The sequence below is a fragment of the Salvia hispanica genome, chromosome 3, assembly GCF_029641045.1.
Source record: "Salvia hispanica isolate PSC_SH4W2 chromosome 3, Shi_PSC_v1, whole genome shotgun sequence".
Lineage (NCBI taxonomy): Eukaryota > Viridiplantae > Streptophyta > Magnoliopsida > Lamiales > Lamiaceae > Salvia > Salvia hispanica.
Window position 1 is genome coordinate 4,728,517 of NC_142694.1, and position 12,900 is coordinate 4,741,416.

Genomic DNA, 12,900 nt, shown 5'->3' on the forward strand with positions numbered 1-12,900 from the left:
CTGCTTCTTCCGAGTGGGTTGCATTTAGAGAAAAACAATGATAATAATGGAAGAGGATTTGGATAATAATGGGCTTAAATACTCTTTGATGAAAACAAAGCGGTAAAATACCTACAAACGCAATCAGATTAATAGAAAGCCAAAGAGCTGCCTTGTTCCAAACATTTTGGGTTAGATAATATAAACTTAGTTTTGTCAAAATAAAAGTTGAATTTAGCAAAGATACTGAGTTTGTATCCTGTCTCTGTTAGTTTCCCACCAATGCTTAGCGTGTACCTCTCCAAATTTCTCGCGGCTGCAACACATGAACAAACCAGCTATCAACTCAATGCAAGGACTATCTTTCTATATATGAAGGATGAGTTTTGTTCACCTGAATCTGACTCGCCGAAGCTCTCTAGTGCCATCAAGAAGCTGTCTGATGGTGATGTAAACCCCAGGCTCGTCTTCCTCTATCCATTCCGACTCAATGTCACTAGCATTGCTCACAGACACGTCTCGGGACGAGGTCGTGGTCCTCGATGCTGCTTCCACGGACGACATCTCCCCACCCTTCCCCGTACTTGACCCAGCGCCTTGGAGGCTGTCTTTATACCTCGGTGTTGGAGGCCACTCCTTGTTCTGCGATGGAGTCATCGCGGGACTTTCCATACTAGATCCCAGCTTCGAGTAACTAGACTCTCTCTGCATTCGCAACATGTCAATAGAAACTACTAGAAGTGTAACTAGATTAGCAAAAGAGAAGGGTGCATACTCCATCCTCGGATCTCCCAGGAGTGTTCATAGCCTGCTGATTGAATCTCTGCACATTGTATAGCTCCATTATCCTATCATAATTCTCACCCCACCATCTCTGAGCTTGCCATTTGTTGAACATCTCCCGGCTTCAGACATCATATTATATCAACTTATTAGGCCAAAAATGCAATGCAGATAAAAATGTATAGTGACTGTACCTGAAACGGATTCGTTTAAGGTCATTCCCTCCAGCAGGGAGGGAGACAAACGTGATCTGAACACCAGGCTCAACTTGGGCCGTCCAATCTTTAGGCTCTTCTTCGTCCTCCACCACTACCTGGGCCGAGACTGAGGCGGAGAATCTTGATTCAGGGCGGCGCCCTGTGCTCGTGAAATCCCAAGCCGGAGTGGAGCTTGTGCTCCCCGCAGGCTGTTGTGCATATGCATCCGACATCGTATCAAAATCGGAATACGATCTCTGGCCTTTCTTGTAACTCCCTTCTGCCTCACCGGGCTTCCCTTTTCCGGACACCTTCAACGCCATATCCTTAATCTAATCATGTCAACAAGTATTTGAGGATTAATCAGATTACCTTGAACATGTTGATGTCAATGTGACACGTTCTAATGTTGTGAAGTTAACGTCTGGTTTGCCTGCATGTTGCGGCACAGACAAATTGCAAGGACAGGTTTGATGCTAGGTAACATTTACAGCTGTTGGATTGGGAAACTTCATGGATCTACAGACAGCTTCCTTAAACTTGGTCTATTTCTTGTTTTGTTGAATTTAAGTACTGGAAACTAATTATTCAGACATGTCACCCTCACATTTTCAAGAAAATGATGCCACTATATAAAATTAAAATTCTAGATTGCTGAAAGATTTCTATTTAATATCAGCAGCAGTCTGCAGCTAAGCTATATGGTTGTAGGAGAAGTATATTTAATTTCATAAATTTAATGAATCTGCTTCATTTTTTCAACTAGTACTATTACACTAATCAACAGAGTTACTGAACTTAGCAATAAAAGAAAGCTGACATAGTTGCCATTGGCTGTTAATGCCCTTTTCAGTAAGAAAAACAGGACAAAGTAGCTGTTCTCTGAGGTCACAGAGCTTCTTCTGAGTGCTGTGATAATTTTAATTATCCAACTGCATTAATTATCTCTTTTAGTTGAACCCTTCATTTTAGGTTTTACAACTCACATTTTTGGACAGGAATTCAATCGTGGGCCATATCAAGGATGAGTCTATTCCACACATGTAGTGTTGTCCTTTTTTTGAGATCCCACAACAATACTTGACTTCAAAACAGTGCTACTAAACTTAAACACCCAACATTTGTGGATTATGACTGTTTTCTTACATATCCTAAGTCCAAGATATAAAAAGCTTCAAGCAAAGGAAAAGAAGAGCTTGTAACAGTAAATTATTATACCTTAAACATAATCCCCTCATGTTATTACTAGTAGCAAATATTGGTTGAAAAAACTGATCAAGATTACATGTGACACTTTATTAAAGTATTTCCTAAAATAGGTATGCAAGAGTAAAGCATGATGCATTGCTTTCCAGACTATGATATGATCCCGGGCTCCGATCCCAATGAAAGAATGGCCTTATAAAAAGAAGTGAAACATTGCTCACACTTATCATAAGAGTTGTTGGCATTGTTGCAGTGGGGACCTTCACATAAATTGCATAGACACACAATTCCTTCTTACATTTAATTTTTAACTTAGGGGGAAGAGAATCCAAGGAAAATAAATTTATGTTAGTACTTCTCACATTAGAATAAATAGTTATCATGAGAAAGGTGAAGAATTACACCTAAGTTGAGATGAATGTGCTATGGATGATATCAAGAATGGTCACAAGTTTTAGTACACTTTTGGGACAATACACAACTTTACACCATCAGATGAATTTTCCCACGCCTGATATGTCCCTTTATCAAATGTGGAAATATGATATATCAGTGTTGTGCATATTTTGTCTAGTGTATTAATTAATTTTGTTTTTGAAATCATGAACATATCATATGGGGAAGCTGAAAAAGGGTGAAAATTAAGGGAGGACCGTAGCATGTTGGGACCAAGATTTGGACACATGATCCAAGGTGTGGCGTGACCATGTCTCCCTTCAATTTAAGTTGCTGTCTTTTGCAACTTCCAAATTTCTGACCTATTATTATCCCTTGGCTTTAACCTTGTTTTCGACTTCCGGATTGGATAAAAAGACATCTCAGACGAACAAATACTATGGAGTTTTATGATCTATCCTGAGGTGCAAATAGTTGGGTTGACATGCTCGAGGTATTTTATTAAAGTTTCATTTTTTTCCGGCAAATTGCTAGAAAAATCATGAATATTAGTTAAATTATGGTCAGTCCCATAACTTTGAAATCAATCATAACAATTTGACAAAAATACATAATTTTGCGGGACGAACAAGAATTTGACGAAAATACATGATTATCCGGCAATTTGGCTAAAAAATACAAATTCATTATTTGAAAAAGAAATCCTAGCAAAAGGACCGTTTTGCCCATAGTGCTATCCTACTACAAGTGGGCCAGCAAAACAAGGGGCCCAAAAATTAACAATAAAATCAAGTTATATTTTCAATGGGCCCAAAAGAGAACTAAGAGTGGGTACCACCATTTGATGTGGAAAGTAGCAATAACTAAAATTATTTATACACTTTCTTCACTAAACAACAAATTACCACACGTTGAGTATGCATATAATTTATTCCTAGTCAAAAATCTTAACTTAATAGATTAAAAAATAAAAAATTAAATAGTAGAGCCTAGACAATAGGTAGCCAGAGTCTAGTATGTATGCATGCCTCATTTATGTAGATATAAACTATAGATACAGAATGGCAGGAGTAGAACCTGCGAGGTCAGGCTTTTGACGGCGTCTTTGGTACTGGGAGTCCCACGCGAGCTTTCTTCTCCCTCATCTTCCCTTGTTTGCTTTGAGCAAGTAATACACGTCAGCATTTTCTTGTCTTTTTTCTTTTTTATATTCTCTTCTTTTTACCTGCAGTGAAAATTGCTGGTGAACAATTGTGTTTGTTTAAATTCTTGATATTTGAACCCACAAGGCTTTGACTGGATATGAGAAACACATCCAATTTAGGAAGAGAATCAAACTGAGAAGTTTCCTAAACTAAATCAATTTCATGGAGTTTCTGCTCTCTCATTGAATGTGCAAGTACACAAAAAAGAGAGAGAACAGGGAAAAGTTCAGTCACGCATTCCCAAATATTTGAATATGGAGTAATCTTTTTCTAGTACATAAATTAGGGACGAAAAATATTCAAAATTGTGTCAAACAAAACAAAATGTGGCAATGAATAGAGTATTGTAGTAGGTGTTGTGTGTTTAATAAAAAGGCCCAATAATTGAATGTAGAGAAATTGCAAAGTGGCCTTCTCTGCGCCCCGCTTTCATCCACACAAGGAATAAAGAAATCCAGATTTTAATTTCTCACATTAAATTTTAATACACAAACCCAACTAAGCATAATAATCATTCATTTCTATTATTCCTTGTTAATATAAAGCGAAGTTGGTAGCTATGTAATATCTGTGATTCGGTGTTTAAAATTTAATACTGTATGATATTAGTTGGATAACAAAAAATTCGGAATGATTTTGGTGCCAATTATTTAAAAAATAATAAAAAATTCAGACACTTGAAAAAAAAAGGCATGTGAATTAATTTTCCACTAAATAGTTAGAGAGAGAGAGAGAGAGAGAGAGAGAGATTTGAGGCCACCTTTACCGAAAAGCTGTGGATTTTTCAGTGAATATATTGAAATCTTCAGTTCCTCAATGCATTCCAGCAATGAATCGGTGACAAAAGCTGAATCAAACAGAGATATGATGAAATTGAATGAGAGCCTCTCATTCTCCGCCGCATGCACAATTTTCTCCGGCTAAAGCCGCCGGAATTTCTCCACGCCTCAAAAACAGCGTTAATTATAAATTGCTACTGTGTGTTTGTGTGTGTGAATATTTGTATTCTCTCGTGTGCATAAAAGGAAACAAAAAATGAGGAGTGTGGAGACAAAAAAAAGAGAGTAACAAACAAAGTGTGACGTTGTATCGCGGTATTTATAGGTGGGAGACGTGACGGCGTTAGGTTCCGCCGTCAACTAACGGCGGGGCATTGCATCGAGGAGTTGTACGTCGCGCTCCGACGAAGTGTACCCAGGTGCAGGCGAATTGGTTCTATTTTTATATAGACATTCGCAGTTAGGGGTCAATTTTTGGGTGTGGTGATTGAGGTGGACAAAGCGGGCCCACCTGTCTCGATCCACCAATTCCTGTGGCGGGTGCATTGCGGCCGCGCCACGTGGACCCGTCCCATTGCATGGGATTATGCATGTTGGATGGATGTGGATCAAATGGCAATGATGGTTCGAATTTTTTTGGGATTGGAGTTAAGATAATTGATTTTGAAAGATCATCAGCAATCAAATAACGATTTGCTCCCTTTAATTTTAAAGAAATCTTGATTTCTTGTTTCATAGTCTTGCAATAATGGCTTCTATATTCCTTTTTTGGAATAATATAAGTACTAATCCACTAGAAGTGTGCAATAATTATCCACATATTATGTAACTTATCTTCATTTTTTAATAGCTCTTGTTTTTATTTTACCTTCACAACATTCATTATTATACAAATTACAAAAAATATGTTCACCATTATTACCTAATTTTTTTTTTATTTGAGCATATGATTTTAACTTTTCAATATAATTTCTTGTGTAATGAAGAGCATTTGTCTTTTATGTTTACTGTCACGTGTAAAAAATTTACGTTATGCACATATATTCTCTATATATTACTACTATGATACCCAACTTCACAACTTATTATAGTTACTGCTCCTATAATGCGATAATCCGCACGTGGGTAAAACAAGCTACTTAAACAACCCTTTAATATTACACGATTGTTAAACTATTTAGTTCAAAATTTGGACCCATTTGTTATTTTCGTCATAATTATCTTTCACAAGAATGCGTATTACTTTTAAAAAGTTAATTAGAAAGGTAGCATCTAATATAACTATGAATTTAAAATCCAGCAAACCTTATAATTTCACTATCCATTATCAACCACACGATAATATGAATATGGCTATTCAAAAATATTTTGCTAGACTATATTTATAAAATTTGTATTTAGCCATTCCAATTATAATACTTATAGTTGTTCAAGAAGAGTGGAGATAAGCAAAAGAAAATGAAAAGATGATAATTTAAAGAAACGTGGACTTTTTAATAAGAGTTCAAGATCAACACTCCATACTCATGTCAATTATGTTTTCTATATTTGACAGAAAATGAACATCTGCATCTGATGACTTGCGACTTCACAATTTTATATTCCTAAAATCCTTTTTCATAAAGAGAATGATTTATAGTGTTTCAATTTGTATTTGTATATATCAAACTAAGGCTTTGAGTTGAGTGACTATCTTAAGTTCATCTAACATTTCAATAATCATACTATCATAATATATAAATTAAATGAAAGGGAGAATTGGTTTCTTTTTGGCTATGACCTTGGTTGTTGTTGATCTCTTTGGCTATGACTCTTGCATGTGATAAACGAGTTGAAGTCATAACATCTTGCACCAATTAGAGGATGACCATTAAAATCAACACCACCACTAGCCTATGAAGGCCGAAACCACTTAATTTCAGCGTTTAGAGCTGTCGTTGATCTCATGATGATGCCACAATTGCGCCCCGACCCACGTTGAGATTCTCTTTCTATTTTTCCCATCATCATTGTCAACGACAATCGACGCACTATCGTTGTTTTCCAATATCGTTGACAAGTTTATTCACTATTTTTGATAGATGAGATCCATCTTTAAAATCCGTGATTTTGGACACAAGTGTATATACTGTGTTCAAATTTGTGAAAACCTAGTGTTTTTTCTACTTGAGTTTTATTCTATAACAACATCTGCAGCACATAAATACATCAAACTACATATCTATTAACAACAATCAAACCACTTGTCAAAATGCAATACTATTAACTAACTAAGACCATCCCGTCCATTGACAAACGCAGTGTGACGTGTCAATGACATACATATATTACTCGTCTAAACAAAGCTGAATAAATACTCTATAAAAATTTGATTTAATATTGATTGATGTGACATTTTGAGTGTCTAAAAATATGGATAAAAAAGATATATGCATCTGGTATTTCGCTGGTGATGAAATGATAATTCCTTGGCACTTTTATGTACTAGTAGTCAAATTATCAACATCTTCTACTCGAGATAACAAAAATAAAATTAAACAAATCTGTCCAAACTAAAAATAATTGAATGAAAAATGTGTCATCAATATGTGTGTGTGTGGGATGTACAACCTATAGTTTGACCTATAGTAATTAATTAAGGGTTGAAGAAGGCTACAGAATCAAAGTACGCACTCCAAAGTCCAAATCCTAATAGGAATTGGAGGCAAATTAAGTAAACAAAATTCAACACTTTTGGATCACTTCATATTGGGCATTGGTATTGAAATTTTGATTTATTTTAGCATTGGTATTGAGATCGAGGCCATCGATTCCTACACACTGTGTTTTGTCTTACCTCACCAGGAAACAAGTAATACGTCAATTGCACGTGCACACCTAGTAGCAGTATATTTTTATTATATTTAATTTTGATAAAAACATATAGTGTTATACTGTTATTTATTTCTTGTATGGTTTTGCAGTTGCCATTGACACTTCACTGATTACATATCCTTGCGCAGAGATTCTTCCATTTTCACTCAGCAACTCTTGTCCCTTCTCACTTCACTGCTCTTTTCCTTTCAATTCTTTAAAATCAATTGGTAAAACAAAGAATGAAATGCTATGTTCATATAAGTACATAAATCAAAGTAGTTTTTTGAATTATACTATGTATCTACAAGATTAATTTGGAAACCATTAAAAATATGCAAGAACAAACTATCTTAATTGAACATATTCCTCCAAGGAATTCCCTATGGAATGCATAGGATTGTGATTAATCAAATCATGCAAATTCCGATATTTGTTACCGGGTAGAATTGGACCATAGCCGAATTTTGGCCTATACTGACATTCTTTAAGATAAAAAATATTTTAGAGGAGGGAAATCAAATGCATCTACAATCTTTCACTTCAAGTTTAAGCATACATTTTGTTCATCTACATATATAGTGGTGGTCATGGTAGATTGTAGTACAAAGCAAGAACAATCGTAGGGAGTAGTAATGTAGTATATTGTTTATCAAAAAATTGGTCATCACTAGTCCATGACATGATTATTGTTAATTAGTGGCAAGAACAAATTAATTAATATGGATTGAGTAGTTTTATGCTCTCCCTTTTGGCTTTACCCACTCTTTAAGCAAAGATAAATGCTTGGAATAACAAAACACACCAACTAATGCATATATTCCCATTTTGATCTTTTTCAGTACAAAAAGAGGTCAGTTTGGTTACTGTGTGAGTGTGTGATGATCTTCATGGCAAGAAAGCATAGTCAATAAACTCTCTCTCTCTCTCCATATGTTTTCTTCTCATCTTTCCCATCCATTTGCAGCTATTTCAAATCCAACACTTTCAAATCAATCAGAGATGCAAAACCTTTTTTTGTGTGAATTTAGCTTCCACCAAAATATGCTACAGTCAATTTCACACGAATATATCGACGTGCACGTGATTTAGATACATCACTATATATTTTATTTATTATACTAGCATTTTAGAAAATTTCACATCAATCTGAATGAGATTTTTGTTTGATAGTTCATTACCATTTACCAGTATGAAAATATTTCCATATACTCCTATATACATATAGTAATATGAGATAAAAATATATATATTATCTATCACTGTATGAGATAATGACATATGGGGCCTGCCCTCAACTAATTTAAATCACCATATTTAGCAAAATTAATCAAGGCATGTGATCAGAACCTTGGATTTTAGCTAAAATTATAAATTTATGACAGCAAAAGATCATTCTATAACTTAAATAATTAAGTCGGCAACAAGTTACCATCAAATATAACAACTAATAGTAGAAAATATTCTTTTCTTTTCCCCCCATTTTTAGTCGACAATTTTTTAAAGGTTAATGATGTTGATACAATCTTTTTTAGGAAGCAAGTTGAATCGGTAACTAGTGTTTAATTATCCCATTACATGCACTGTTTTACTATTTTATATGGTTCAAATAATGCTAACGTAATACTATACTATTTATATAAATTCTTAATTTCAAACGAATAGTTATTAAAATAAAGTCACTACAACCACACATGCATTAATTCTTTTGTAATAGTCACATAAGAAGTTCTTATTCTTTGCCTAAATCTTGGAGAAAGTTCAAAAGGTTAATTAAGTGTAGGTAAAAGATTAACTAAATCATAACCTAATCACTTTTTCTGCGGGTTCAGAGCCAAGCATAGCAACCTTGAAGCTTGCACCATTCTATAATGTAAAATGTGAAGTACGATTTGCTCTTTTTTGAATGGTCTATGTCTTCAGTTGAATTGTCTCTGAATTATTTCGAGTTACTAATATCTTTTTGATTTGAGTGTGTCCTTGTGCTAATATATGCATTAAATATGATTTCTATAGTCCAAAATAAATGAGAGATGGAAATTAAATTACATATTCCGGGATTAATAAAGTTAATTGGGTGAGCATGAATAGTAAACTTGTTGAAGATTAGACTTTGTATCAAGTTTGGAATAAAAGTTGCTTCCAAAATTTATTTCTTGTTTTTCAAATGGTAATGAATAAAAGTAGATTAGTAAAGTTAATTGTGGATCAACAATCTGTAAAGTTAGCTAGTAAAACCTTCTCTTCATGCAAGTCTTTCCCCATTCCCAAGGTTTTGGTGCTTTCATTATATGCTTTCCTTTTAAGATTAAAATTTAAAACTCTCTGCTTCTAAAGATTTGTCAAAAGAAGAGATGAGTTAATGTCTGTGTAGAGAGAAGAGAGAGATAAAATGTGTAATAGCTTAAAACTTACTGTTATGCAGCTCTGCCTTGTGCCTTCTCTTGATTTGGATTCTTTTCCACTAATTGCTAAGAATCAAATTTGCTTCTGTTATTTCTTACCAGTATCGCAGGAACGACATATGCATTTACTATTCTAACCTCAACAAATAAACAAATTATCTACTCCCTCCATCTCACTCTAAGTGGAACATTTCTATTCCGGCACGAGATTTTATGTAGTGTTGTTTTGTGAGTTAAGTGGAGAGAATAAAGTACTATTAAAATAGGGAAAAAAGTAGAGAGATTGGTGTTTCTATTTTTAAAATGTACTATCGTTTATAGTGGAACATCCCAATAATGAAAATGGTTCCCTTAGAGTGGGACGGTGCGTGTGGATTCATAATCCTAATGTGTATCTTCATGATGTGATTAGGCGAACACTATATGGGATGCTTGAATTTATATCAAATCTTGTACTCCTATGTAACCAATTGATTCTGTACAAGTGTTAATTTATAAAATTGATTATATTATGTTTAGCTCAGAATTTAATCTAAATTGCTACGGTTACTTACTAACTTACGACCACAATATGTACATGCAATTCGGTTAAGTGAGACACTTATTTTCGCAAGTAAATTTGAAAAAACTGTGTTTAATAGAGTAGTTGAACGAAGAAAGAATAAAGCAGAAGAAAAAAAAAAGTACTACTACTAAAGTAAGAGAAATATAAAATAAATTAAAATTTAAAGTGTTGTTTTCGTGAATGAAAAAGTAAATGTCTAAATTAACTTAAAATATTTTCGAAATAGATTACAAACTCATTACATGTTAATTTATTTCTGTTGAACAGATGTTAATGGGCTTATTAGCTACATTTTATTTCCAATTGTTAAACAGGCCCACTATCGTTTAAAAGATGTGAATGGGCTTATTAACTGTTGGTTACGAAATGAAGAGATTGCGGACTAGGAAGGATTGTATCATTGATAGGGTCCGTTTGATAAGTGGTGTGGAATATACCTAGGTTAGTTAGTGATCTAGATTTAAAGCCAAGTTAGGAAAAGATATAATTTTAATAACACACGTTTGATAATCTAGTTAATTATTTTTCTAAAAAGCCCACTTTGTTTGGTAGGGAAGTTATGAAATAAGAAATAGATATGCAATGACAAATTTGACCTTAATAAATTAATTTATTTCCTAGATTGTCCTTTGTATTGACCTAATCAAATCTTTTAAATTCCATTCAATAAAAAAAGAATATCACATTTGGCTTCTTTTTTCCCTTATAATCTCACAGCAGATTGCTCAAACCTAAATCATTTGATTTCCTATATATACTCTGCGTGGGAAAAAAAACTGAACTTCCAATTTCCGCTCTCTTTTTTCCCTCCTTAATACTCACGAGCGGCGGCTTTTGTTCTTCTTGTGCACTATTCTTGAAAGGTTAATACTCTTGTTATTGAACCATGTTTTGTAAATAATTTTAACAAGAAGATTATGCACACACTTCATACACGTTAAATCTTCCAAAAAATCTTCAAATTATTTGTATTTTCACTATATGTGCGATCGTCGTGTCCAAACTTGACGTCGTTGGTTTCTAGGCAACATGGCTGATTTTCAAGGTATTTTGAATCGACGTATATGGACTGATCGGGAGGAAGATGTTCTACTGACGACCTTGAAGGAGCTTGTTGTTCAAGGTTGGAAATCAGATCATGGATTCCGTGCCGGATACCTTGTTAGACTGGAAGAGGCGCTACGCCGCAAGTTTCCAACAACGGATCTGAAGGTTTATCCCAATATCACATCGAAGGTGTCTGCATGGAAAAAAAGTTATTACACTCTCGAATATATCCTTAAGCAGAGCGGGGTTGCTTTTAATTTGAATGGAGACCACAGAATCGACTGTGACGACCAGCAGTGGGCAGAAATTGTGGAGGTATGCTTGTTTCTAATGATCTAATTTGTAGTATACATATTACGCTCTTTGTTGGATGGAAGATGTAAAATAAATTTTCTCAATTGTTTATTCAATGTGTCTAGGAAGCGGCTTATTTTATTTCTTTTCTTTTGAGAAAAAAGTGATTCCTATCATTCTCAAATCATCTATACTTCTTTACTTTTGTTTCATTACTGATAAAAACTCTTTTTAATTATAGTAAGTATGATAAGTGATGCAGGATTTTCTTACTTTTTTATTGCAGAAAGATGAATATGTTGGGGTTTGTATACTAAAAGATGCTTCGAGCGTACATGCCTTTGTACAGTCAGCTTGTGCATGTATACGAGAAACGCCACATCCACTTGTTTACCTATTTATGAGAATAAATAATATAATATAAATGGTTTATTATTGAAATATGATAAACAAGTCTAAGGCTTTTTACTAAGAAGGTCAAGTAGGGAAATTCGATGAATCTCCTCATGAGTTTTCCAGTAGGGGACTTGGCCAGATCTGGTAAGAAGAAAAACGTATTCACAACCTAGATAGGCTTTGGCTACCTATTGGAACGGTTGCGGTGTTTGTGATAATTGTCTCTTACCTAAGAAGAGATTAGTAACACCGGTGTTAAAGCACTGAAAGGATCTAATCCGAAATGTATTCTTTATTACTATCTACTGAAAGAATATATTTCAGAAAGTTTAGTATTTTCTAATCTATGATATTAATATCAATATTGTTTATTCAATCAAACGCCACTTTGACTTATCAATATGTGAGAGTTTGTACGTAACTCAAGTTCATGATATCTTGGGTGGTAGTAATTGAATAACATGAAGGTATTGGAATATTATTTCATAGAATTCGCGTGCCCGGTGTGGTATGATTAAATCCCTAAGGGGTGATCCCCAAGAGGTGTTTGAAAGAGGAATTTATTATTCAGAAAACTGCGCAGTTGGAATTTATTCCACGAATAATAAATAAAGTTTCAAACTAGAAAAACTCTTTGGAGAATTAATTTAATTCTAGTCACATAGCAGACAAAAGAATTAAATTGATGGATCAAGATAATCTTAAACGCGGGAAATATTATAAAATAAAATGGACCCAAGTTATTTGTAATTTGGTGATTTAAGTGGGAGTGCAATATTATTCTTTAGTGGAATA

At 34.2% G+C, this 12,900-nt stretch overlaps 1 protein-coding gene across 2 annotated transcripts; it reads right to left on the reverse strand.

Moving 5' to 3' along the window:
• Window positions 1–108: 108 nt before the first annotated feature.
• LOC125215753 (protein Brevis radix-like 1) lies at window positions 109–4,912 on the reverse strand. Of its 2 annotated transcripts, none has more exons than XM_048117287.2 (6): window positions 4,533–4,912; window positions 3,639–3,786; window positions 957–1,291; window positions 755–884; window positions 374–684; window positions 109–295 (listed from the first exon to the last, which is right to left on the reverse strand). In XM_048117287.2, the coding sequence occupies exons 2-6, from the start codon at window positions 3,744–3,746 to the stop codon at window positions 214–216; spliced, it is 966 nt and encodes a 321-aa protein (XP_047973244.1). In that variant the 5' UTR covers window positions 3,747–3,786; window positions 4,533–4,912; the 3' UTR covers window positions 109–213. The 2 variants fall into 2 exon arrangements, with proteins under 2 accessions (XP_047973244.1, XP_047973243.1); XM_048117286.2 differs by having other exon boundaries at window positions 4,527–4,911.
• Window positions 4,913–12,900: the final 7,988 nt, after the last annotated feature.